The following is a 27,694-nucleotide window of genomic DNA, read 5'->3' on the forward strand; positions in this document are numbered from 1 at the left end:
AACTGTTTGACCATAATGACCACCGTTATGTTTGGAGGAAAAGGGGAGGCGTGCAAGCCAAAGATCACCATCCCAACCGTGAAACATGGGGTGGCAGCATCATGTTGTGGGGGTGCTTTGCTGCAGGAGGGACTGGTGCACTTCACAAAATAGATGGCGTCATGCGGTAGGAAAATTATGTGGATACATTGAAGCAACATCTCAAGACATCAGTCAGGAAGTTAAAGTTTGGTCGCAAGTGTGTTTTCCAAATGGACAATGACCCCAAGCATACTTCCTAAGTTGCGACAAAATGGCTTAAGGACAACAATGTCAAGGTATTGGAGTGGCCATCACAATGCCCTGACCTCAATCCTACAGAAAATTTGTGGGCATAACTGAAAAAGTGTGTGCGAGCAAGAAGGTTTACAAATCCAATTCAGTTACACCAGCTCTGTCAGGAGGAATGGGCCAGAATTGACCCAACTTATTGTGGGAAGCTTGTGGAAGGCTCCCGAAACGTTTGACCCAAGTAAAACAATTTAAAGGCAATGCTACCAAATACTAATTGAGTGTATGTAAACTTCTGACCCACTGGGAATGTGGTGAAAGAAATAAAAGCTGAAATAAATAATTCTCTCTGCTATTATTTTTTACATTTCACATTCTTAAAATAAAGTGGTGATCCTAACTGACCTAAGACAGGGAATTTTTACAAGGATGAAATGTCAGGAATTGTGACAAACTGAGTTTAAATTTAAATGTGTATAGACTTCCGACTTCAACTGTACATACAGTACTGTATAGTCTTATTAACACGTATGTGAGAACATTGAGTCCCCTATATCATATCTGTATGCTCACAGATCAACCCAGAAGACTCTCTCAAACATTTTCCATCTCTGCGTTATTTCCCTCATAACCTTCTTGGAGCACAAATAAATGAGTCTTCATCTTCTGGCATATCCATATTTTAGTTACTGGAGACATAGAAGTGGCAGAGGTGTAGGGCCTAAGCTGGGACAATAACAGAGGGAGTTGTGGGTAGTTATTGGGCGGGACGTCCACACCTAAGCCTCTGCCTCCATGGGGATTGTTTCCATTCCTTCCCACCCATGTCAAACAACCAGGGGTCGGCCTGCTGCACTTCTGCCAAGCTTATGCCTCAGTCTAAAAACCCTGGCTCAGAAAAGCTAGCTTTCAAACTTATGTAATTTTACTGTGGAAAAAACACAAGAATGTTTTATGACCTACACCGCAAGCTGTTTTTTTTAAATTCTGTGGGTCTCTCAATGGGTTTTCCTCCAATATTACTTTCAGGCAGTACTTATACCTGAAGAGGTGGTGCTAAGTGAAGTTTTCCAGACAGCGCTGTATTTTCTAACTCTGATTATTATCTGATGTAGTGTTGTTGTCAGTGAGAGAAGTAGACAACGAGCCCTGACATGTGTAAAAGGATCTCCTGTGGCGGCAGGTATGGATTCTTCTGCCATCAGCAGATGATTGGATGTGTCTGGTTGGGAGGACTGATAGGTGAGATGTCACCCTGTGGGATGGATGGCAGGCGAGATGGCACAGGAAGTGAACAAAATGCTGCTTTTAGCACAAAGACAGTGACAGCGTTGGAGTTTGGGAGGAGGGTGTTATTCTTGTCTGTGTGATTGGTACATTTTTAGAGCCGACTGAGAGAAGGGAGAGGAGGAGAAGTTAGTCAATGCGTGTTGAAAGTAAAGAGCTACCGTTACCTGACCAATAATATCAAAGGCAATGTTTCTTGACGTGCTCCACAGGAATGAGAGTAATGTGTCCAGATAAAGTGAGTGCCCAGACACAAGCCTTAGGTAGAAAATCAGACTGCCTCCCGCAAATAAAAGCCTTGCACAAAGATACCATTTACAGCTGTTCCCCTCTGTCATCCTAAACGGAACTGTTTTGACGTTGAGAAGAATTCAACCTAGATAATAAGGCCAAACCCTAGTCCCTGATCTCCACCCATGAATGTAAGCACTGGGGGCATGATGTTGAGTGAGGTGGAACACTTTAGATAAATGGTGGCCTTGCTGCTCCACAATGCTTTCGCATAGTGGTACACTTTGACTGATCAATCTCTCATTGTAGAGATATAGGATCATGCATTATAATATGGCTGCTTCATTTGTTTCAGGATTTAATAAGAAACTTTTCTTTCTGTTAGATCAACGTATTCACTTATCAAACTTGTTAAGTTTCATGTTTCAAATAATTAAATAATGACTTAATTGTCAAAAAATTATCAAATTATATCCAACATTGGCAAACAATGCTGACATTTTTTAACCCAATGTTTCCACCTTGTGGTTAATTAGTGTAAATATAACTTTTCTAGGACTGCGTGCAATTAATGTTTATTTCCCTGTCAATGCCTGGTGTGAAAGAATGAACGTAACAAAATGGACACATTTATAACAACCAATTGTTTTACCCCTCTGTGTGCAGGAGGAAGAGGGAAAGATGGTGCCCCAATCATCACCTTCCCGGAGTACTCAGGCTTCGGCGACCTCGTAGCGGAGGACTTCCAGAATGTTGTAACATATCTGACCAGCATCCCCAGGTATAGTAGGAGCAATGCATTTATAGCTTTCTTTCCAACCATGCATATTCACCCATGGCTATGCAGTTCAGATCAAAGTAGCACTTTTGGCGCACTTTATTTTCCCACAGTGTAGAACAGAGGCTTAGTGCTTAATTTGTAAATTGGGAGGTGCCAGAACTAAAAGTGAGCCCAAGAGCGGAGTGATCTGGGGCCTCTGAAGGACCAGAACGCATGAAAAAATATAAGAATGAAGTATTGCATGCATTATCATAGCTTTTGCATACTGGTATAGAGCAGTTGAATAGACGGGCTTGCTTAAGTTGCACACATTGGGCAAATATTTTGTAGCCTGGGGTCAGGGAAAAAATGTGACCTTTTTATAAACGTATTTCATGCAATTCTTCAACATTTTAGATGACTGCAGACTTTAGACAAATATTTTTTAATACCTCACAAATTATCTAAATGACAGGCTACTTTAACACTGACAAACTGAGAATGTGAGATCAATTAAAACGACCTTGTCTCGAATCCATCAATAGCCAAGTCCTAGGTGTTTGGAGACACACATATTGTACAATTAGAGGAGGAAATGATCTTATTAGTCTTAAAAAGGCTCTATCTTTCTTGTTTGACTTTGTAAAACAATGCTGTTTGCTCAACAGGGCTATTTGGAAGTTGATAACATGGTAGCCTACAGACAGATTAGACGTCTCTTTACAGCAGGATCCATTTGCTTTACAACCTGTGTTTTACCCACGATTGTAGGCCTACTATAAATATTTGCTTAAGGCCTGTTTTGATTGCACTGACCGATTTCCCGCGCCTTCCCGACTGTAGGCTATGCCCAGTGATTGGGCTACACAATCCACAGCTAGGCATTTTTGTTTTCTTTTTACATAAACTATTGATCCTCTGTTGCTAAATTATAGGCCTACTCCTGGTCTAGCATTCTGATTTATTTGATGTATTTATGATCAGACAGGAGTAATTCTGTAACTTTGGCAAATGTAGCCTAGAATTTCAATTCATCAGGGGTGCTGCAGCATCTCCAATTCCCTTCGGCGGCTATGATTCAATACGGAAAGATATGAGGAAGTGCAACGCGGAAGAGATGAGTTGCAAGGATCATGTCTATCAGAGCAGAGAGAGATTATAGGAAGTGAATCTCATTCTAGATCTGTGAGAGATACAGGCTTGCTTCTGGTCTATATAGGCGTTGGTCGACATAGGCTACAATGTTGCGCAAACCATAAACCCGGGCTGGCACAACACAAATCAATTTTTAGAATATCAGGCATGTTTTCACATTACGATTTTTAATGGGCAGGATAATTACAGAGGAGTCAACCTGAACTAACTCTGTTTGCTCTGATTGCTTTTATTACATTGCAAATAGTGGGGGGAAAAGTATGCCAAGAAAGGTACCGGATACTGGCAAATGGGTTCTTGAACAAAACTGAGAGGTGCCAGATCCTGTTCCGGGGATCTGGCACTGAATGCTACTATATATTTGGTAATAGCCGGTTAAAGAGTGATGCTTATAGCAGCGCAGTGATGCAATGTTTCTAAAGAGTGTGGCTTGAAGAAAGACATTGGTTTATATAGACGTAACCCACTGGGTACACCACATAATTTCAACGTGGATAATTGGGTACAATTTGGTTGAGACGTTGATCAACGAGATTAAAACCTGTCACCCACTCAAAAAGACAGCCCTAAATGAGTTGAATTTCCAATTTGTGATCATTGTGCTTTCAACCGTCTGGAATGGAAAAACAATGTCAAATTTTTGGTTTAGTTGTCACCCAAATGTCTATCGATGTGCTTTCAACCATTTAAAAGAAAGTCTAATGTGAATACAATATCAGATATTTTGTTTATTTATACAACAGATGAATACTGAGCTTCATCTAAAAGCAGAACCAAATGACCTGGATGCATTTGAAATTACATTAAAAGTACAGGTGGTGAATGCCGTTTGACATTCTGTGCAGATTATTACAGCAATTGTGACGATCTCCACAGATCTGCGATGACCTATGCATGCTGTCTTGTACATGCATGCTCTGTATGATTACATAATAACACATTTATAGTTAAAGAAACCTCAATGTGGCCATGGATGTATTACTTATTTTAAGGTTGAATGTTGCATTAGTTTGTAAGATAATATTGAATTAGTGTGTCCAAGCAGAAGATGCATCTCCTTCAAATGTTAATATTTGGTTGCGTTGACAACCAAACATAACTCAATGTCACAAAATATAATTACATTTGAAATCAAACGTTGCGTGAAACCCTTGGCCTATTGTCATTTATTTTTTGTTGTTGAATTCTGGGTTGAATTGAAACAATTGCTGTTGATGCCTGCAAATGCTACAGTATATAGTCCTGATAGCATCAATGATGATATTTGAGTGAAAGTCATTCCCTTTGGAATGACTTCAATAGCAACAGTGAATCTATTTCGTTGTTAAGTGGAGATCTCTCAACAATCACTCTCATGATCTAATATTGGCAATAGTCAGTGACAAATATCATAGCTAAGCAGGGCTGGCCTTGGTTAAAACCCTGGATGGGGGACCAATGGATAGCTGTATATAGATCAATTCTCCAGTAGGAGGGGATGCCCAGCCTGTCGTTTTTTTCTGATAGTGGATATAACGTTGAAGATCTTAGGTCTTAAAGGTACAAATTCAACATATTTTATTCAAGGTTTGTCTATGTTTAAATTTGATTATGACAAAATGATGACATAATCCTGTGGTTGACATTTCACCTTCAAAACAACACTTTTTTCAAATTCAATTATTTCCCACAGAGTTTCCATGTCACAATACATTGACAAATGACATTAAAACAATGTTGATCCAACTAGTTTATGCCCAGTAAGAAATGCCACTTCATCCCCTCTGTATGGGATGTGGTTCCGGCTAACTCCCATCCAACCGCAAATCCAAAGGTACTTCCCAAGACACATTTCTTGAGGTGTAGCATTTTCAATTCGTTTTCAATTCTTTCCACATCCTGAGAAATGTGCCATTCTTTCTCTCATGGTACATCGTGAGGACCATTAATCTAGTCTCATGTCAGCTGCTCGCAGCCAGGAAAATACACAAAAGTTGCTCAATTGAGTAGGAAATGTATTACGGCCAGATAACACATTAAGATGTTAGACATGAGCAACTTTATTCACCTTTTTGTCAGAGTAACACATTGAGAATGTTAATGGCCCTCACTTAAAAACCTCTTCCCTGTAAAAGACCCCAAACATTACACAAGTTTACACAGCTCCTCTAACACTGTTAACTATAATGGCCTGGCTCTAAAAGTGCTGAAGTGATTTTGTGTCAACTCTGTTTAAACTGTACAGAGACAGAGCACAAGAGTGTAGTGTAGTGCCCTCTTGGATATGTCTTGTGACTGCATGCTTGGATATGTCTTGTGACTGCATGCTTGGATATGTCTTCTGACTGCATGCTTGGATATGTCTTCTGACTGCATGCTTGGATAGCTACACCTACCGCATGTGTTTATTCCCATCTTTCCTTTGTCTAGTTTGGACGTGGCCAGCATCGGTTTCGTTATAATCATCGACCGCAGGCGGGACAAATGGAGCTCAGTGAAGGCCTCGCTGACGCGGATAGCGGTATGCCGATGTCCATCTTTCACTTCAGACAGGGCTTTTATCTCTTGCCTGGTTATCCAGTCTGTTTGTGCTTTAACTCCTCACTGTCTTTGACTTCAATAGAGGAGTTGGCCACACCACAGACAGAATGGGACCAAGCATTTTTATCTCAGCATCATGTAACATTGTAAAATATAATTGCTACCAATGCTCCTATATCAGGAAGTATTGTATGAAGAATTTTTTGGGGAGTATAATCTACTGCAAATTCTTGAGATTATGTTAAATTGAAAGTAAGCGCAGAGCAAAGCTCCCTCACACAAGGCTAACTCCACACAAGGCTATGAGATGGTATGAAGCTGTGTTTTGTACCTGTGTCCACTAGGGGGCATTTCCAGGGAACCTCCAGCTGGTGTTGGTGCTGAGGCCCTCCCGTTTCTTCCAGAGGGCCATCGCTGATATTGGCATGAAGCTGCACCGGGATGACTTTAAAATGAAGGTACCGGTAAGAATGGTTCGCTACCACTCACCCTGTCCAACTCGTAGATCATCTTAGAAACCTTTCCTCTGTGTCTGGGTGTGAGATAGTGATTGACCTAATGTCATGTGGAGTGTTGCATCGGAGTGTGATGTTCACCTGTAAACTAACTGTTAGAACAATGACTATGTACTCACTGCATGTTTTCCTTGTTTATAGAAAGCTGTAGAATGTGACAACATACACCTGTATATCCCTTCATACATTTTTTTGGTGAAGGCCAATTCTCCTGCATTATCCCCAGACGCCTACAGTATACTGTAACTGTACACATTTTCGAAGATAAAAGTTGCAACTCCTCCTCAGACTCCTCATCACCTTGCGTGTGTGTGTCATCCTTACTGGTGAGGAAGTGGAAATAGAGAAATGGAGTAAACCAAAAAAACACAGAAGCCTATATTAACATTATGCCGTGACAATTATTGTCTAACCCTAAAATCAGATGAGAAAACCGAGACTGATAATGCAGAAGATGCCCTAACATCTATAACACACAGCAATGTATGTGAATTTGTTTCCCTACAGATTGTGATGCTCAACTCCCTATCTGACTTATATGGCTACGTGGATAAGGGCCAGCTAACATGTGAGCTTGGTGGGAACCTGGACTACTGTCACAGCCAGTGGATCCACCGCCGGACAGTGAGTTACCATGACATTGGCATTACACCAGTTATTTTCTGGACTCACTGGAAACATTACGAGTGTGTGTGTTTTTTGTTGTCAGGCCATTGAGAACTTTGCTGTGACGGTGAAGACCACGGCTCAAATGCTGCAGAAGTTCGGTATAGACCTGGCAGAGACGGAGCTGCCCAATGATGTGCAGTGCACCAAAGACCTCCTCACTACTCACACTGAGAAGCACGACAAACTCAAGGTGGGCCTCTGCTTCAGCGTCAACATAATACTACTGAACCTGGCTTCCTACAATGGTTTACTTGTACTCATGGCTAGCATCCTCAACACCTGAAGATTGTGTTGATATTTGTTAGTTTACTATTAGTTACATTCACATACAGTAGTGTGATCAAATACACAGGGGAATGGGTTCTATCATAGCCTGTGGCATTGTAGTTTAACCATAAGCATCTAATGGCCTAGATAATAATCAGAGTATTCTATTCCCAAACCAGCAATACCATTATAAATCGGGTGGTTCAAGCCCTGAATGCTGATTGGCTGAAAGTCGTGGTATATCAGACCGTATACCATGTATTTTTACTGTTCTAATTATGTTGGTAACCAGTTTATATTAGCAATAAGGCCAGAGGAGGTGTGGTATATGGCCAATATACCATGGCTAAGGGCTGTTCTTAAGCATGACGCAACGCGGAGTGCCTAGATACAGCCCTTAGCCGTGGTATATAGGGCATATACCATAAACCCCTGAGGTGCCTAATTGCTATTATAAACTGGTTACCAACCTTTCAGCCAATCAGCATTCAGGGCTTGAACCACCCGGTTTATTATGGTATTTAATGAATTCTTTCATTTTGACAGGATGAACTGAAATTAGCGATGAAACAGGGAATCACTCTACTGGGCTGTATCAAAGAGCAGGCTGCCAAGTCTGAGAACCACCAGCTAAACCCAGACGAGATGGAGAACCACATCACTGTGGAAAGGTTGGTTACTGGGACCTACTGGAGATAGAAGCTCCCAATTAAATCATTTGTATGTGTTCGGTTCACAAATGATTTAACTTATTTAATTTCTCACTAAGAGTATATTCCAGAGGTGTATAAAGATGCTGCAAATGATGTTATATGTCCATGTTGTATTTCAGGTTGTTGGCCCAGCTAGATGAGACAGAAAACGCTTTTGAACAGTTCTGGTCTAAACATCACCTCAAACTGGAGCAGTGCCTACAGTTCCGCCATTTTGAGCATGACTTCCGAGAGGTACGTATGTTTCTGTGACAGAGTCACTGACTGCTGTAGTCAGCAGGTTTAGCTTAATCATGTTAACAAAGAAAGCTGAACAGGACACAGCCTGGCTATTTGTGTTCCCCCAGAGACAGCAATTAGAAGTAGCCGTTACAATGTAACACCTTGTCCAAAAATAGTTGCTCACCCGTCAATTTCTCAGTTTAATTACACTTTTTTATGTTTGCAACCTCACACTTACAGTATATAGCGCTTCCTCTCAAGCATATGTGCTTGGAAATCAAATCAAATCAAATCAAATCAAATTTTATTTGTCACATACACATGGTTAGCAGATGTTAATGCGAGTGTAGCGAAATGCTTGTGGGCCTCTGCTTCAGCGTCAACATAATACTACTGAACCTGGCTTCCTACAATGGGAAATACTGTACATAAGTCCTTAACCTCCTGCTGTCCCCTCCACAGGTGAAAGTGTCATTGGACAGTCTGATGGCGACTCTGACAGCCCTGTCAGACATTGGGGACTGTGTCACCCTGGTAGATATGTTACTGAAGGACCTCAAGACCTTAGAGGAGAAGGCTCAGGTCAGCCCAGTCACATAACAAACGTTATATGAGATGTAACATCTACACCTTACAAGACAAAACAAAGCACAATGTATCCACTATGTGTTAATTAGCACGTGATCATCAGCCTTGGATTGTATTGAATGTGAGCCTAACACGAACGTGGTCATGTGAGATGAATGGCTCTCTGTCTGATGCATATCAGGAGTCGTTAGAGAAGGCCCAGCTCCACGCCCTACACGGGGACCAGCTGATTCAGAGCAACCACTATTCTGTGGACTCCATACGGCCCAAGTGTGTGGAGCTCCGACGCATCTGTGATGACTTCACCAACGAGGCCCAGAAGAAGTACGACGTCCTCTCCAAATCACGCCAAATACACAAAGGCATAGACAAGGTGGGGTGGATAACATAAGAGGCTCCTCATCTCTATATTGCTGTCAGAAAAGGCAATGTCCTCAGGGAGAGATTGTTTGCATGATTATACACATCATTTACACATGCTCTCATGAATTCAAATAACTTTCACAAAGTTTCCCTCTTCCATCAAGGTTAGTGGTACTTCCACTTTTTCAGCAAAGCAATAAATACATTTACTCAATAAAATTGTATTTTTCATATTATCTGTCTCAAAAACGCTTGTTCAGTATATTGTCCCATACAATCAGTACCTTCTTTTTTGGTTCCTAAACAACTATACATGCCATCCATTTATAACATTAGTAGTTAAAAATATACATTAGTGCCATGCAAATGAGCCTAGATATACTACTGATATGGAGCCTAGACAGTAGCTACTGTAGTTGTTCATTCATCCATGTGTTCTCGGGTGGTTGTAGGTGAACCAGTGGTGTGAGTCGGGGGTGTACCTGCTGGCCTCTCAGGCTGTGGACAAGTGCCAGTCCCAGGAAGGGGCTGAGGCAGCCCTGCAGGACATTGAGAAGTTCCTGGAGACGGCCAAGGAGAACCAACTGAGTGACCTCAAGAACATCCACAACCAGTATGAGCTAGTCCTCAACATTGAAGTCAAGGTGTGTGCAGTGCTCCCTTAATTCACTCATGGAATCCTAATTCCTGGAGTTGTCAGCCTACAGAAGAACAATGGTCCTATTTGTTGATCCCTGATCTGTGCTTTCCATCAGGCTAATGTACAAAAGGCTCTAAAGAGGCTGGACGATGTACAGGAGATGTTTGAGAAGAGACAAGTTAGTCTGAAGAAGCTGTCAGCCAAACAGACCCGGCCCGTCCAGCCTGTGGCCCCCCGGCCTGAGTCCTCTCCCAAACGTCCTGCGCCCCACAAAACACCCAAGACCACCTGCGCTGCCCCTGGTAAGTCTCCCCCATAGAGATAGTGAAAGGACTCAACTTAGAAATAACCCCTTTTAGCATTGGCATTGCCATTGAGAGCATCCACCATTTTAAAGTAGTCAACTGGGTGGGGATTCCTATGGATTGACAGCAATCAGCCAATGATCAGAGCATTGTCTTCTTCAAATTGAGTGCTATGGTTTGTAAATTAATTTAAGCTATATCACTGCCATATAGTGGCCACAGTGAATTAATGACAAGATTTGTGGCGGTTAATCACCAATATTAGCTTTACAGTTTTTTCAAACACAAAATTAGAAGAAAACAGACTACTTTAAAATGGAGATAGCCTCAATGGCGTTGCCCATGCTGTCACAGATTCCATAATGGCACAGATAAAAAGTTGAAACCTCTTTCCATCGTTATGGTCCCCCCCCCCCACATGACCTAACCTCAAACTTTACCTGCCCGTAATGAAAGATCATTGTAGAGCCTATTCATTGCTATTGAAACTGAAATATAGTCTGTACTTTACTTTACAGGAAGCACAGTCATTTTCTAGTTTAATTCAAAGTATGTATTTAAAACCTTACTTCTTGAGGCTTTTAAAGGAAGTATATTGTATTCACTTTGGTACTCGACCTACTACAGGAGGAGGACATAGCTTTGGGCCAGGGCCTCCTGCTGTTGTTCCACACAGAGAGAATGGCAAAACTCCTGATGTTTCAAACAGGATCCCTAGATGTCTCTATGCCTTCAAACATTCCGCTTAATTAAAAAAAAAACTTTCTTCCTTTTCCCATCCCTGTTCTATAACCATTTCTAGCCCTCAGTCGAAGGATCTCAGAGAACTCTAGTGCCACAAAGCAGCCCACGGAAGCTGAGCTTGCAAAAAGGAAAAATGTAAGCCGCAAAGTCAAAGGGAGCCTCAAGGTAAGACCTGTGGACATCCTCTAGACAATTGAACCTGAAATGGTTCAACCTCATTGACAACAACAACAACAACCATCTGTTGTTTTTTAGGTTAGTCACTGGTCCATTTGTATGACAGTGTCCTGCTAATTCTTCTTGTATAATTCATCAGAACATAACTCTTGGTCAATGGGAGTCTGGGAGAAGAAGTCATGGGAGTGTCCTGTATCAGACATCTTCTGTTTCCTGCCTTTCCCAAGGGAACCCTGCGGGGATGAGAAACCCTAGTTTCAAATCAATTGCGCACCTTTTGCCCTGACCACATCACGTCTGTCTGATAAATAGGAATAATGTGCCATTCTAAATCAAATCACATTTAATTGGTCACATACACATGGTTAGCAGATGTTATTACGAGTGTAGCGAAATGCTTATTGTTCTAGATCCGACAGTGCAGCAGTATCTAACAGGTAATATCTAACAAATTCCACAACAAAACCTAATACACACAATCTGGTAAAGGATGGTATGAGTGAATATACTTATAAAATATATGGATGAGCAGTGACAGATCGGCTAAGACGCAGTAGATAGTAAAGAATAGATAGTGAAGGACACAGTATAGAGTATATACACATGAGATGAGTAATGCGAGATATATAAACATTTTAAAAATAGCATTATTAAAGTGACTAGTGTTCCATTTATTAAAGTGGCCAATGATATCAAGTCTGTAGGTAGGCAGCCGGCTCTCTGTGCTAGTGGTGGCTGTTTAACAATCTGATGGCCTTGAGATGGAAGTTGTTTTTCAATCTCTCTGTCCCAGCTTTGATGCACCTGTACGGACCTCGCCTTCTGGATGACAGCAGGGTGAACAGGCAGTGGCTCGGGTGGTTATTGTCCTCGATGATCTTTTTTACGTTCCTGTGACATTGGGTGTTGTAGGTGTCCTGGAGGGCAGGTAGTTTGCCCCCGGTAATACGTTATGCAGACCGCACCACCCTCTGCAGAGCCTTGCGGTTGTTGGCGGTGCAGTTGCTGTACCAGGCCGTGACACAGCCCGACAGAATGCTCTCAATTGTGCACCTGTAAAAGTTAGTGAGGGTTTTCGGTGACAAGCCACATTTCTTTAGCCTCCTGAGGTTGAAGAGGCGCTGCTGCGCCTTCTTCACCACACTGTTTGTGTGCGTGGACCATTTCAGTTTGTCGGTGATATGTACACAGAGGAATTTAAACTTTCCACCTTCTCCACTGCTGTCCCGTCGATGTGGATTGGGGGGTGCTTCCTCTGCTGTTTCCTGAAGTCCACAATCATCTCTTGATGATGACATTCAGTGAGAGGTTATTTCCCTGACACCACACTCAACTGCCCACACCTCCTTCTTGTAGGCTGTCTCGTCGTTGTTGGTAATCAAGCCTACCACTGTTGTGTCTTCTATAAACTTGATGATTGTGTTGGAGGCGTGCGTGGCCACGCAGTCGTGGGTGAACACAGAGTACAGGAGAGGGCTGAGAATGCACCATTGTGGGGCCCCAGTGTTGAAGATCAGCGGAGTGGAGATGTTGTTTCCTATCTTCACAACCTGGGGGCGGCCTGTCAGGAAGTTCAGGACCCAGTTGCACAGGGTGGGGTCGAGACCCAGGGTCTCAAGCTTAATGATGAGTTTGGAGGGTACTATGGTGTTGAATGCTGAGCTGTAGTGGCTAGGCATGCCGTCTGGGCCGGCAGCCTTGCGAGGGCTAACACGTATAAATGTTTTAATCATGTCGGCCACGGAGAAGGAGAGCCCACAGAGAGCCCACAGCGGGCCGTGTCGGTGGCACTGTATTGTCCTCAAAGAAGTTGTTTAATTTGTCTGGGAGCAAGATGTCAATGTTTTATTTTTGTAATCCGTGATTGTCTGTAGACCCTGCCACATATGTCTCGTGTTTGAGCCGTTGAATTGCAACTTCACTTTGTCTCCATACTGACATTTTGCTTTTTTATTGCCTTACGGAGGGAATAACTACACGGAAGTTTGAGTAGCAGTGGTCGAGTGTTACTCGCTCGTGTATTGCAATCGATATGCTGATTGAATTTAGGTTGCCTTGTTCTCAGATTAGCTTTGTTAAAATCCCCAGCTACAATAAATGCAGCAGGCTCCGGATATATGGTTTCCAGTTTGCATAAAGTTCTAGTCATGCATGATAAGCCACTCATCGTATCTAAATGTTAGCACTATGACCACGAGGGTGATGTTTGAAAGGAAATAGGGGCCTCCAAGGTATGTACAGTATGTGTCACCCTTTCACCTGTCCATGACTGCAACGATGTGTGTTTGTGTCCTCAGATTGAGGTAATGCATGAGGCAAGCCAGGGAGGTTCCAGCCACGTCCTGGTGACGAACGAGACAGAGGAGAGTCTTTCAAACAGACGGAGGTAAATGTCTCTTTCTGTTCTCTGCCCATATACAGTATCTTTCCTGTTTCTTTCGCTCTGCTCTTTTTCAAAACCACTGCATTCACACACTGTGGCTAGTGATGAGGTTGGCGACATTTTACAAGGGACTGCTTTTTCCTCCACCATTAGTTAGTGTTAGTTGAAGAAACTTTGAAATAGGTCACAGGGCGAGAGAGAGTGAAAATTGAGAGACGAGGTTAGGAGAGCATAGCATTTACAGTACAGTGGTCTGAAGAAAGGGCTTGTAGCGATGATGAAGATACACTTTTATCGAGGCAAAGGCTGCCGGCTGGCTGTTAGCACCCAGGTGACCACACACTCTGTGACTGCTGTGTGGAATGTCTCTTGCTCTAATTTCAACCTGCACAGTGCCTCCTGATATGGAGCACACTAAGTTTATTAATACTCGATAAGTCGATCACATTATGAATCTTGTCTTTATTGTAACTGTTACGGTTCGTAGGAGTGTACTCCCTGTTGCATGGGTACAGTCTCTGACTCAACAGACATTTTTATATTTGGAAACCTCTTTTGAGGTTCTGAGCAAGTGAGAAAGTGGCTCAATCTCAAAGGGATGTGGCTGAAAGACAGAAATAAAATAGGTACAGGAAGTGAATGATATTTGCACTCCCCTCCACTGCCAAGCACAGGCATTAGAAGCAGTCAATGTAGGCCATGTGTATTTGCATGACATTGAAATGAGACGTACAGAAGCATATGTACATATGGTATGTCACCTGATATGTTCAAATGTCCTGTAACAGTTCTGGGTATTTATGCATAAGGTTTTTTTTTGTACATGAGATTTTCATAAAACACACATATAGGCTGTGATGTCCCTGACAATGTCTCTTTTGGAGCATAAAGTAGCAACAGATAAAAACCAGATTAAAAAAAGAAGTAAATGAAGGACAGAGTTTTGGAAACGCCTGCTGTAGGCTAGGGCCGCTAGAGATCCATACTAAATCCACATTTTCACAGCCAATCATTCCGATTTCTTAATTACACATGCCAGATTTATAATTGTAGAGAATGTTAAAGACCCTTAGCAAACATTGTGAAGTGCTTTATGTTTGAAGGTGGGGTTAGTTAGCTTATTTCAGAGAGTAGTTAGTTTCACAGTGAATTCCTTTCTGCAGAGTCACTAAATGCTGTATGTTACCTTATTGGGGGGCCCAGACTGTAAGAAAGGGAGAGATGGGGGAGCAGAGTTCATATGGAATGATTTAGTGAGCAGGATGTGGTTTAAAGCAAATTGTGTTTGCTCATTGTTTGCAGCCTGACATTTAAGGAGAAGTGAAATCAGGGAATGGGGTAAGAAAGGCTCTATAGAGATAAGAGGGATGGTAAAATTAGTAGGATACAGACGGTACACTTTCAACCAGTTTAATTCAATGAGCAATAGAAAACTGAATAAAAACCCTAATGTCAGCTAGCAATGCTGGACAGAATTTCCTCTTGAGACTGAGGTAAATTATTCAAATGATTCTTCCCTTATGACTTCACGCAGCCAGCCAAAATGTTCCTGAATGCAGCCAAGAACACGAACAGTCTGTTTACCATCACACAATTAGCTAAACCACAAAGTACAACTGCAGTATCCATCAAGCCAAGGCAAGAGTGGTGAATATATGCTCAAGAACAAGGCTTTGGTCTTTATTTAGAAAATGATACCAGCTGTTGACACTGAAATATAAAAAAAAATAAAGACTGCAGTGACATACTGTGCAGCCTTACAATACACTATGAAAATGCTGCTTTGCATGGGTAGGTATTTAAATAATAAGGTTTACAGAGGAGCATTACTTTCACTGCTGTGCAGTACATCTTTCCCAACAGGCCAGAGGAAATGTCATGGATCTGGGGGTCCGTCGCTGCCTTCCAAAGGTACCGGACATCTGCCACGTGTCCGTGAGAGGTGATCATCTTATCGTAGATACAGGGGTGATAGGGGGCCTTCCCTTCCCCTGAAAAGTAAACATGTTCCTGGGGAGACACCCCCATGGCGTTGGCACAGATGCCCATGAACACATCATCAATGTACAGCGAGGCATTGAGGGACAGAGTAGCCTGGTAGATTTTGGAAGCCACGTCCCCTGAGACAACGTACCCTGCCCCCGCTGTGTAGTCTGGGTAAGAGAGCCACTGGTACATCTCATAAGGCACGTGGTACTTGCTGTCCTTCCGGCGGTTGGGTGGGGCTCCCCTGTGCACGTGGCCCACCCAGCGGTCCTGGGCCCCCTGACGGATTAGGCCCTGCAGGTAGTGCACCAGGTTGGGCATGTGGACAAAGATGTCGTCGTCGGCTGACATGAGGAAACGAGCTTGGCTGCAGTAGTTGTGGCTCCAGCGGAACTGCAGCAGCAGTTTGATGGTGAGGTTGTGAAAGGTGTCCACAAAGTCCTGCTGGACCAGGTCCCCATAGACCTGGTCCTCCCCCAGCAGCCTCCTCTGTACATGGCCCCTCTGCTGGGGGTTGGGGTGGACCCCCAGGGCAAACACCACCCTCACAGTGGCCCCCAACTCCCTCTGGGTGTAGGCCTCACTCCCCCAGGTGGCCCGGATGGCCTGCCTCCTCTCCAGGTTCTCTGGGGAAGATTTGACGAACAGCAGCAACAGCACTTCGTTGCTGTCACATTTGTCATGGTGGTTGATGAGGTACGGGAAGTTGCTCTGGCTCTTAGCCTCCCTCTGGCTGATGCCAAAGCTCTTGTTGATGAAGTCGTAGCTGTTGACCAGGTAGCGGTAGGAGTAGGACTTCATATGGCTCACCACGTGGTGGTCCAGCTGCTCCCAGCACACCATCAACACGGACAGGACAAAGCACGTCGTCACCAGCTGCACACATTGACATTTTCTGATCCTTCTGAAATTCAAAAACATTCTTCCACCTTCCTACCCTTGCCCCCCCTTTTCTATCTTTTTGTCAAGTCCAATAGGTTGTTGCGTTTGACAGGCTGCTACTTTCACAATTATTCCAAATGATTTGGGAGTGTCTGAGTTCCATCATATTTGCCCAACGGGAGACATGGGCTCCTCAGAGAAATGTTGGTCTTCAGTTAAATTTAATCTCCTCCTGACACCTCTCCACTCTGCTCTCTACTGGGACTGTATTGTTGAGACAATCATGTCTCTAGTCATCACCGTTTTGTATTGTGTCCACACAGTCACAAAGCATTCCACATCATAGGATCTGAAAAGAGAAAGACAAAAATATGAACATATCACACTAATAGGAAATGCATTTGAAATTGTGAGTCAATATTATGTTATTGAGTCATTCTGAGGATGTGAATGAAACCGCTAGATGTGCTTGATCCATCACGCCGGCTAAACCCGGTAAGTACTTTTGAGGTTATTACAACAGGGCTAAAGTGCGAAAACCGCAGGGCAGCGTCAATCAAGCATGCTTATTCTGTCCAACCTGGAACGAGGCATCCATCCTCACGTCCCCAAGGTAGGCTACCCAAACAGCAACAACAGCCGTGGGTCGAGCAATCGCATTTAGTCCACAATACGGGGACAGTCCAAATGCAATATTGATTGTAGGCCTATAAATACAGACGGGTAACGTGGCTTTTCAATCAACCTACTCACCGGGGTGAAAGAACGACAGTAAGGCTGAAGGCGAAATTGTAACTTTTCTCATATTCCAACGATTCCAAACTGAAGAAGCAAAGCTGTCAAAACGCGTATGCTCAGAGCTCCCTACAAAAACATTCCCCTTGCTTTGAAGACTTTTTGCAAATCCAATCAGTTTTCTACGTTGATTCAACATCATCACATTACATTTTTTTGTTGAAATAACAAAACAATCTTGATTCAACAAGTTTTTTGCACAATGGGATTTAGGCCTATTGCTGAGAAATGTATGAATTTAAATTATAACAGAAATACCTTTATTTACGTATGTATTCAGACCGTTTGCTATGAGACTCAAAATTGAGCTCAGGTGCATCCTGTTTCCTTTGATCATCCTTGAGATGTATCTACAACTTGATTGGAATTCAGCTGTGGTAAGTTCAATTGATTGGACATGATTTGGCTAGGCACATACCTGTCTATTTAATGTCCCACAGTTGACAGTGCTTGTCAGAGCAAAAAACCAAGCCATGAGGTCGAAGGAATTGTCTGTAGGCACAGATCTGGGGAAGAGTACCAAAAAATGTCTGCAGCATTGAAGGTCCCCAAGAACACAGTGGCCTCCATCATCCTTGGAACCACCAAGACTCTTCCTAGAGCAGGCCGCCCGGGCCAAACTGAGCAATGGGGGGAGATGGGTCTTGGTCAGGGAGGTGACCAAGAACCCAATGGTCACTCTGACAGAGCTCCAGAGTTCCTCTGTGGAGATGGGAGAATCTTCAAGAAGGACAACCATCTCTGCAGCACTCCACCAATCAGGCCTTTATGTTAGAGTGGCCAGACGGAAACCAATTCTCAATAAAAGGCACATGACAGCCCACTTGGAGTTTGCCAAAAGGCACCTAAAGGACTCACAGACCATGAGAAACAAGATTTTCTAGTCTGATAAAACCAAGAATGCCAAGCGTCACGTCTGGAGGAAACCTGACACCATCTCCACAGTAAAGCATGGTGGGGACAGCATCAGGCTGTGGGGATGTTTTTCGTCGGCAGAGACTGGGATACTAGTCAGGATCGAGAGAAATATGAACGGAGCAAAGTACAGCGAGATCCTTGATGAAAACCTGCTCCAGAGTGCTCAGGACCTCAGACTGGAGTGAAGGTTCACCTTCCAACAGGAGAACAACCCTCAGCACACAACCAAGACAACGCAAGAGTGGCTTCGGGCCAAATCTCTGAATGTCCTTGAGTGGCCCAGCTATAGCCTGGACTTGAACCCGATCGAACATCTCTGGAGAGACCCGAAAATAGCTGAGCAGCAACCTGACAGAGCTTGAGAGGATCTGCAAAGAAGAATTGGAGAAACTCTCCAAGTACAGGTGTGCCAAGCTTGTAGCATCATACCCAACAAGACTCAAGGCTGTAATCGCTGACAAAGGTGTTTCAACAAAGTACTGAGTAAAGGGTCTGAATACTTAAGTTAATATGATATTTCTGTTTTATTTTATTCATTTGAAAAAAAGTTCTATAAACCTGTTTTTGCTTTGTCGTTATTATGGGGTATTGTTTGTAGATTGAGGACAATACAGTGCACCGACGCGGCCCACTATCAAAGACTGTGGACTGTCCTTCTCCATGGCCGTCGTGAGTAAAACATTTAAACGTGTTAACCCTCGCAAGGCTGCCGGCCCAGACGGCATCCCTAGCCGCGTCCTCAGAGCATGTGCAGACCAGCTGGCTGGTGTGTTTACAGAAATATTCAGTCAATCCCTATCCCAGTTTGTTGTCCCCACATGCTTCAAGATGGCCATGGTGGTGCTTTGAGAGACTTGTCAAGGATAATTTCACCTCTACCTTACCTGTCACCCTAGCTGTCACTTCAATTCGCTTACCGCCCCAATAGGTCCACAGACGATGCAATCGCCATCACACCGCATACTGCCCTATCCCATCCGGACAAGAGGAATACCTATGTAAGAATGCTGTTCATTGACTACAGCTCAGCATTCAACACCATAGTGCCCTCCAAACTCATCATTAAGCTTGAGACCCTGGGTCTCGACCCCGCCCTGTGCAACTGGGTCTTGGGCTTCCTGACGGGCCGCCCACAGGTGGTGAAGGTAGGAAACATCATCTCCACTCTACTGTTCTTCAACACTGGGGCCACACAAGGGTGCGTTCCCAGCCCCCTCCTGTACTCACTGTTCACCCACGACTGCGTGGCAATGCACGCCTCCAACTCAATCATCAAGTTTATAGAAGACACAACAGTGGTAGGCTTGATTACCAACAACGACGAGACAGCCTACAGAAAGGAGGTGAGGGCAGTGAAGTGTGGTGTCAGGGAAATAACCTCTCACTGAATGTCATCATCAAGAGATGATTGTGGACTTCAGGAAACAGCAGAGGAAGCACCCCCCTATCCACACCAATGGGACAGCAGTGGAGAAGGTGGAAAGTTTAAATTCCGTGGTGTACATGTCACCGACAAACTGAAATGGTCCACGCACACAAACAGTGTGGTGAAGAAGGCGCAGCAGCGCCTCTTCAACTTCAGGAGGCTAAAGAAATGTGGCTTGTCACCGAAAACCCTCACTAACTTTTACAGGTGTGTGATTGAGAGCATCCTTTTGTGCTGTATCGCCGCCTGGTACTGCAACTGCACCGCCAACAACCGCAAGGCTCTGCAGAGGGTGGTGCGGTCTGCATAATGCATTACCGGGGGCAAATTACCTGCCCTCCAGGACACCTACAACACCCGATGTCACAGGAAGGCAAAAAAGATCATCGAGGAGAATAACCACTCGAGCCACAGCCTGTTCACCCTGCTATCATCCAGAAGGCGAGGTCAGTACAGGTGCATCAAAGCTGGGACAGAGAGATTGAAAAACAACTTCTATCTCAAGGCCATCAGATTGTTAAACAGCCACCACTAGCACAGAGAGCCGGCTGCCTACCTACAGACTTGATATCATTGGCCACTTTAATAAATGGAACACTAGTCACTTTAATAATGCTATTTCAAGCATGTTTATATCTTGCATTACTCATCTTATGTGTATATACTCTATACTGTGTCCTTCACTATCTATTCTTTACTATCTACTGCGTCTTAGCCGATCTGTCACTGCTCATACATATATTTTATACGTATATTCTCTCATACCATCCTTTACCAGATTGTGTGTATTAGGTTTTGTTGTGGAATTGTTAGATATTACCTGTTAGATACTGCTGCACTGTCGGATCTAGAAGAATAAGCATTTCGCTACACTCGTAATAACATCTGCTAACCATGTGTATCTGACCAGTAAGATTTGATTTGAATTTGATTTGAGATTGATGAGGAAATAAACTATTTAAGACATTTTAGAGTAAGGCTGTCACGTAACAAAATGTGGACAAAGTCAAGGGGTTTGAATACTTTCTGAATGCACTGTATCTGTTATTTTCCTGTGCTTATAGTGCCTTCACAAAGTATTCACACCTCTTGACATTTTCCACATATTGTTGTTACAGCCTGTTTTTTCATTTTATTTTAATGTCACTGACCTACATACAATACCCCATAATGCCAAAGTGAAATGTTGTATTTTTATGTTTTTACTAATGAATTTAAAATGAAACGCTGATATGTCTTGAGTCAATAAGTATTCAACCCCTTTGTTCTGGCAACCCTAAATAAGTCACATAATAAGTTGCAAGGAGTCACTCTGTGTCCAACAATAGTGTTTAACATGATTTTTGAATGACTACCTCATATCTGTACCCCACACATACAATTATCTATAAGGTCCCTCCTTCGAGCAGTCAATTTCAAACACGGATTCAACCACAAAGACGAGGGAGGTTTTCCAATGCCTCGCAAAGAAGGGCACCTATTGGTAGAAAAAAAGAAGAAGCAGACATTGAATATCCCTTTGAGCACGGTGAAGTTATTAATTACACTTTGGATGGTGTATCAAAACACCCAGTCACTGCAAAGATACAGGCGTCATTCCCAACTCCGTTGCCAGAGAGGAAGGAATTTCATGGATTTCACGATGGTACCAATGGTGACTTTAAAACAGTTTTAATAGTTTAATGGCTGTGATAGGAGAAAACTAAGGATGGATCAACAACTTTGTAGTTACTCCACAATACTAACCTAATTGACAGAGTGAAAAGAACGAAGCCTGTACAGAAAAAAATTATCCCAAACATGCATTGTGTTTTCAACAAGGCCCCAAAGTAATACTGCAAAAAAACGTGGCAAAGCAATTAACTTTTTGTCCTGACATTACATTACTGAGTACCACTCTCCATCTTTTCAAGCATAGTGGTAGCTGTATCATGTTATGGGTATGCTTGTAATTGTAGAGGACTGGGGAGTTTTTCAGGATAAAATTAGAAGTAGAATGGAGGTTAGTACAGGCAAGGTCTTTGAGTAAAACCTGGTTGTCTGCTTTCCACCAGACACTGGGAGATGAATTCACCTTTTCAACACAACAATAACCTAAAATAAATCTACACTGGAGTTGCTTACCAAGAAAACAGTGAATGTTCCTGAGGGGCCGAGTTACAGTTTTCACTTAAATATACTTGAAAATCTATGGCAAAACCTGAAAATGGTTGTCTAGCAATGACCAACAACCAATTTGACAGACCCTGAAGAATTTTAAAAAGAATAATGGGCAAATGTTGCACAATCCAGTTGTGGAAAGCTCTTAGAGACTCACCCAGAAAGATCCACAGCTGTAATCACTGCTAATGATGCTTCTACAAAGTATTGACTCAGTGATACAGTGAATACTTATGTAAATGAGATATTTCTGTATTAAATTAATACATTCATAACTTGTTTTCACTTTGTCATTATGGTGTATCGTGTGTAGATGGGTGAGAGAGAAAAAAATATGTTAACCATTTTGAATTCAGGCTGTAACACAACAACATGTGGAATAAGTCCAGTGGTAGGAATACTTTCTGAAGGCCCTCCATCCCATTGTGCTCTATCTCTGAAAGGATGATGGACAATCCTCAGTGTTTATCTGTCAGAGTCCATCCTCTGTAGATGCTTGTTCACAGTGTGAAGTCTCTTAACCCTCTCAACTGTATAGCGGTAGTTGCCGAATCTTTTGTGAATGAATGCATAAGCCAACCCAGCGAAAGTTCAATAATGGAGGGGCTTTAAACTAACAGAGTGCATGGAATTGCTGAGGTCTGTACAAAACAGTCATCATGACAAAAAAAAATCATTACAGCAGCAGATTTAGGCAGTGGCCCACAACAATGAGCAGCCCTGACAGCATGCATCAGATAACCTTGTGTCAATACCATGATGGCCATCTATCCAACAGTCCCAATGCAAATAACATTCAACTCCCAATTAGAATTTCCTCCCATGTCTGGGTGTCACATATCAGTGTCAATAAGAGGTAGAAATTAGATTGTTGCTTACTTTCTAGGTTATTGTAATCACAAAAGGTTGCATTTGTTTGGTTGACATTTTAGTAATTGTGAATATTCCTGACAAAAACAACAAGAATATACACTATACATACAAAAGTATGTGGACACCCATTCAAATGAGTAGATTTGGCTATTTCAGCCACACCCATTGCTGACAGGTATATAAAATCAAGCACACAGCCATGCAATCTCCATAGACAAACATTGGCAGGAGATTGATCTTACTGAAGAGCTCAGTGACTTTCAACGTAGCACCGTCATAGGATGCTACCTTTCCAACAAGTCAGTTTGTCAAATTTCTGCCATACTAGAGCTTCAACTATAAGTCCTGTTATTGTGAAGTGGAAACTTCTTGGAGGAACACCGGCTCGGCCGCAAAGAGATAGGCTACACAAGCTCACAGAATGGGACCGCCGAGTGCTGAAGCGCGTAGCACTTAAAAATCGTCTGTCCTCACTTGCAACACTCACTACCGAGTTCCAAAGATCAACATGCGCAATGCTCATCGTCGGCTCCGAGTGGTGTAAAGCTCGCCGCCATTGGACTCTGGAGCAGTGGAAACGTGCTTTCTGGAGTGATGAATCACGCTTTACCATCTGGCAGTCCGACTGACAAATCTGGGTTTGGTGGATGCCAGGACAACACTACCTGCCCAAAAGCATAGTGTCAAATGTAAAGTTTGGTGGAGGAGGAATAATGGTCTAGGGCTGTTTTTCATGGTTCGGGCTAGGCCCCTTAGCTCTAGTGAAGGGAAATATTAATGCTACAGCATACAATGACATTCCAGACGATTCTGTGCTTCCAACTTTGTGGCAACAGTTTGGGGAAGGCCCTTTCCTGTTTCAGCATGACAATGCCCTTGTGCACAAAGCGAGGTCCATACAGAAATGGTTTGTCGAGAGAACTTGACTGGCCTATACAGAGCTCTGACCTCAGCCCCATCGAACTCCTTTGGGATGAATTGTGGCTGAATGGTAGCAAGTTCCGCAGCAATGTTCAAACATCGAGTGGAAAGCCTTCCCAGAAGAGTGGAGGCTGTTATAGCAGCAAAGGGGGGACCAACTCCATATTAATGCCCATGATTTTAGAATGAGCTTTTCGATGAGCAGGTCTCCACATACTTTTGGTCATGTACTGTATTTTCTCTCTCTCAAAACTATTTAAAACAGAAGTTCACCATAGCGTTATTATAGGCTACAACGTGTAATATATTTTAAATGATAGGCCTAGTGCAGGGGTAGGTTGCATATGGCCTGTGAGCTTATTCAGGGGAGGTTTTTTATTTTTTAATTGGGGGAGGATGGGGATTTATTATAAAAAAATGTAAATACAGGCCAATCTTGAACATCTAAAACTTGAATTTATTGCCCACCCCTAGACTAGTGAAACATTCACCCCTACCGATGCAAACCTTTTCATTGATCAATGACTTGTAAAGCCAACTGTCCCCATGAAGTTCCTTTGAAAGTGGGAAAAATCTTTGAGCCAGCCTCCCAGAATATAAGTCCAAGAATGTAAACTCTTGGAGACATGAATGTGGTTTATTAATCATCAGCTCAACAACAATGGTTTGAGAATGCAGTAGACATCTATAGAGAAGTATAAACAACTACAGTTTTGTGCTAAGTTGGGTTCTAAGTAAGTTCAGATAGTCAGATTAAAACACAATAGAATAGGCAGATAAGAACACCCAAATTGAGTTTTTTTTTGTGTTAGCAGATGTTATGATTTTTTAAAAGTGACATAAATTCCATATCATTGTTGAGTCAAAAGAAAATATTTAATTCTGTTAAATTTGTGTCTATTGTTTTAAAACCTACCAAGAGGGTTAGGTTCCAATTCCATGAAAGGGTGTTGGCCTCTCCCCTCCTTTCTCCCCTTCATCCCCGCGATGATTCTACCGTTAGCTGTTATCTCACTACAGGCTAACTGTAAAAGCAGTGTGAATTCAGGAGTGCGACATGAGCATAGATTTGTTTTTAGTTTTTCACAGTCTGACTTTTCTTTCTCAAACCCTCTACTGAAAGTCGACACCTTTTTGCTTTGAGCAGCTTAAGTTAATATAAACAGTCTTTCAGCTAGCGCATACAATCCCCCCACCACCTCCCTCTCCTCTCCCAGATCACTTACCAGCCTGTGAGAGTTCCATCCACGTGTTGCTGGGAAAAGTACAGAAAACTACTCTCCCCTGCCCCTCTTTTCCTGTAGATGAGCACTCTCTCTCCCTCTTTCTCTCCCTCTCTCTCTCTCCTTCCCGCTCTCTTTCCCCTCTGTGTGTAAGGAATGGCAGCATCAGCCCCCAGCCGCCTGCCTGCCTCCCAGTGGTTTTCTCCTGCCTGAGCTGTTCTGTCTGTAAGTCTCTACGCTGTGTGACTGTGAAAGACTGAGAGAGCAGAATGGGAGCGGGGGAGGAAACCGCTGGGCTAGAGGGGGAAAGCTCAGCCCTTGTACCTCCCCTCTCATTGCCTGCCTCAGCTGAGTCAGTCTATGATCCTCTCTCTGCGTTATCATATCGGTGAAGCCAACCAGTAGGAGTGAAGTTGGATCATATGCCAGAATGACAGAGCTTGGAATTTGTGTCATCTGAGTTGCATCAGCTACTGCAAATTCTGCACAATAAAGGTAATTCGGTGTTCCCGAGGGTCACATTAGGAGAGGGTTTGCACAGGGGCAAACTCTGGCATTGTCTTCTAGTACATGATATGTATACATTATTTGTTTTATATAGTTATGGAATTGTTTTTCTGTTGGAGGAGGTTATCTTTGCTCCCCGACTTAATTCTAGGCACACAGAGGTGTGTGGAGATCTAAGCTATTTTATGCACTAATACCTTAGCTAGTGTTGCTGGAAACATGAGGTAGGATGGCAGAGTATGTATCATTAAACACTCCACTAGGGTGCTCAATAAAAATGATTTGACCTAGGAGCACAAATAACAGGCTAGGCACATGGCGTCATGGAACAGTTTCCCTCCAGGGCTTCAATCAAGGTATCTCTGTCCATAATATTTATTCGCATGATGCTGCCCTATCTTCCAAAATCGATATTCACAGATCTTATTGCGTTGGGACTTAGGAGGCAGTCACCTATGGTATAACAGATGCTTGCCTCTGTGAGATTGGCGGGGCCTTTGGAGGAGCTTTATTGACCTATAAAATGTGACCATACATCAAACACCACTCAGTGTCTCGATGGGCTCGTGATGGCACATAAAAATCAAGACCTCAGAACTCATACAAATGTGCACATTAAAGGGGCCATTAAAGTCTGGAAATGTTAGCTTTGCTCAAGATGGTTGGTTTTATGACAACTTCCTCTGTTAATTCTCCAAAGGTCTTATTTCCTCCCTTGTACCTCCTATCTGGGGTGCTGTACTGTTGTCTTTAGCAGAGCCTCTTTTGAGTTGGTACAATAACCCGATGACGATGTTGATGGTCATTCAGAACTTTGACAAAGCACTTAGTGTATGAGAGGCAGTTGATGTCCTCATTATGGGTTTCATTAATCTATCTGCATTGACAAATACGACTAAAGGGCTTCTCTGCAATTGTTGTGTATTGACAGATCCTGTATTTTTCCTCCCCAGACACATCATGAATGAGCTGATTGAAACTGAGAGGCTGTACGTCGAGGAGCTGCAGAGCATCATGGAGGTGTGTTTGTTACTTTAATTGGCTCTCTCGTGACATGTGAAACGCTGCCAGTTAGTGGCAATAATGTCAAGGAGACAGTAGAGAAAGCGCTCCTTTCTCTGTTTACTGCACCTAGGGAAAATTAAACCCTGTTCTAAAAATCGAATTGACCGCCAGTGTAAATGTTGCATTAGATCTGCCCATTTCAGAATGCCGTGTGAACTTTTGTTGAACTTAAAATGTGCTGTCTTTATTGATTAGATGAGTCATTAGGCTACTCAAACTGTCAGTGATTGATTGAAGTTCATATCATGTTCATTCAAGTGTTATGTGTAAAGCCATGTGGAGGACAGGATTTGATTGGGTTCAGATTATCAAAGAAGTGTTGACATTATCATTGTTTTCACTGAGCCGTCACTCATTAGCTTTGAATGTGATTTTCTTCTCCAGGGATATGCTGCTGAGCTGGACAACACAGAGCTTTCCCCCCTCATCCCCGCAGCCCTGGAGAACAAGAAAGATGTACTGTTTGGCAATCTCCCAGAAATATATGAATTTCACAACAGGTGACCTAACTTCCTCTGTCTCGTTCTAAATTACATTTCCATATTCAGTGAGTTGACAAATGTGCCTGCGATGTCAAAAGAAAGGATTGGCATGGTCCCCATCCCCCCTGCCACATGACAATCCTGAGAGATAGCAGTGGGAGACCAGTGAGAGGAAGAAGGCTAACAACTTATCTTGACCTGACCTGTGTTTTAACACATTCCTACTATGCATTCTTTGGCTGCAGGCACTCACATGGAACAACTGGTTATTTTATTTTCTCTCACAGCTCGGGAAGTTCCCCCCCCATTCTTCACGGGAAGCTATATATATAGAACACATTGTACCGCTATGTCAACTATGAAGGCTCCAAATAACATTCATCACCAGAAGAGTATGCTACAAAGCAGAATCAATAAGTTAAGGCGTCCGCATGCTTCCCACCTGGAACAGTTCGTGCATATACTGTATTATGACGAGATTTTGTGACGTTTGTTTCGGTCTTCGGCAAGGGTTTTTCGGCTGTTCGTGCGCATAAAAATGTTTCTGGAGGCAAGCCGAAGTTCTGAAGCTGAAGTCTTACGCCCCTTCGTCGGTAATTGGTCAACAGTAGGGAATCTTCAATTAAGTGTTTGTCATACAACTATAG

At 43.0% G+C, this 27,694-nt stretch overlaps 2 protein-coding genes across 9 annotated transcripts in view; one reads left to right on the forward strand and one right to left on the reverse strand.

Moving 5' to 3' along the window:
- Positions 1-27,694, forward strand: part of LOC112248338 (guanine nucleotide exchange factor DBS) — a 69,498-nt gene that overhangs the window by 17,066 nt on the left and 24,738 nt on the right. For all 8 annotated transcript variants that reach the window (XM_024417296.2, XM_024417322.2, XM_024417279.2 and 5 more), the window contains exons 3-17: positions 2,455-2,569; positions 6,113-6,203; positions 6,568-6,687; positions 7,246-7,362; positions 7,448-7,597; positions 8,221-8,345; positions 8,507-8,621; positions 9,072-9,191; positions 9,379-9,570; positions 10,013-10,204; positions 10,316-10,502; positions 11,308-11,414; positions 13,724-13,812; positions 26,454-26,520; positions 26,950-27,065. In XM_024417296.2, coding sequence (XP_024273064.1) covers positions 2,455-2,569; positions 6,113-6,203; positions 6,568-6,687; positions 7,246-7,362; positions 7,448-7,597; positions 8,221-8,345; positions 8,507-8,621; positions 9,072-9,191; positions 9,379-9,570; positions 10,013-10,204; positions 10,316-10,502; positions 11,308-11,414; positions 13,724-13,812; positions 26,454-26,520; positions 26,950-27,065 — 1,903 coding nt within the window. The remainder of the gene's footprint in view (positions 1-2,454; positions 2,570-6,112; positions 6,204-6,567; positions 6,688-7,245; positions 7,363-7,447; positions 7,598-8,220; positions 8,346-8,506; positions 8,622-9,071; positions 9,192-9,378; positions 9,571-10,012; positions 10,205-10,315; positions 10,503-11,307; positions 11,415-13,723; positions 13,813-26,453; positions 26,521-26,949; positions 27,066-27,694) is intronic.
- Positions 15,206-25,365, reverse strand: LOC112248383 (lactosylceramide 1,3-N-acetyl-beta-D-glucosaminyltransferase A). The gene is made up of 2 exons (XM_024417347.2): positions 24,997-25,365; positions 15,206-17,026 (listed from the first exon to the last, which is right to left on the reverse strand). Exon 2 carries the CDS (start codon positions 16,714-16,716, stop codon positions 15,577-15,579), a length of 1,140 nt encoding a protein of 379 aa, XP_024273115.1. The 5' UTR covers positions 16,717-17,026; positions 24,997-25,365; the 3' UTR covers positions 15,206-15,576.

This window comes from Oncorhynchus tshawytscha, linkage group LG01, assembly GCF_018296145.1.
Source record: "Oncorhynchus tshawytscha isolate Ot180627B linkage group LG01, Otsh_v2.0, whole genome shotgun sequence".
Taxonomy (NCBI): Eukaryota; Metazoa; Chordata; class Actinopteri; order Salmoniformes; family Salmonidae; genus Oncorhynchus; species Oncorhynchus tshawytscha.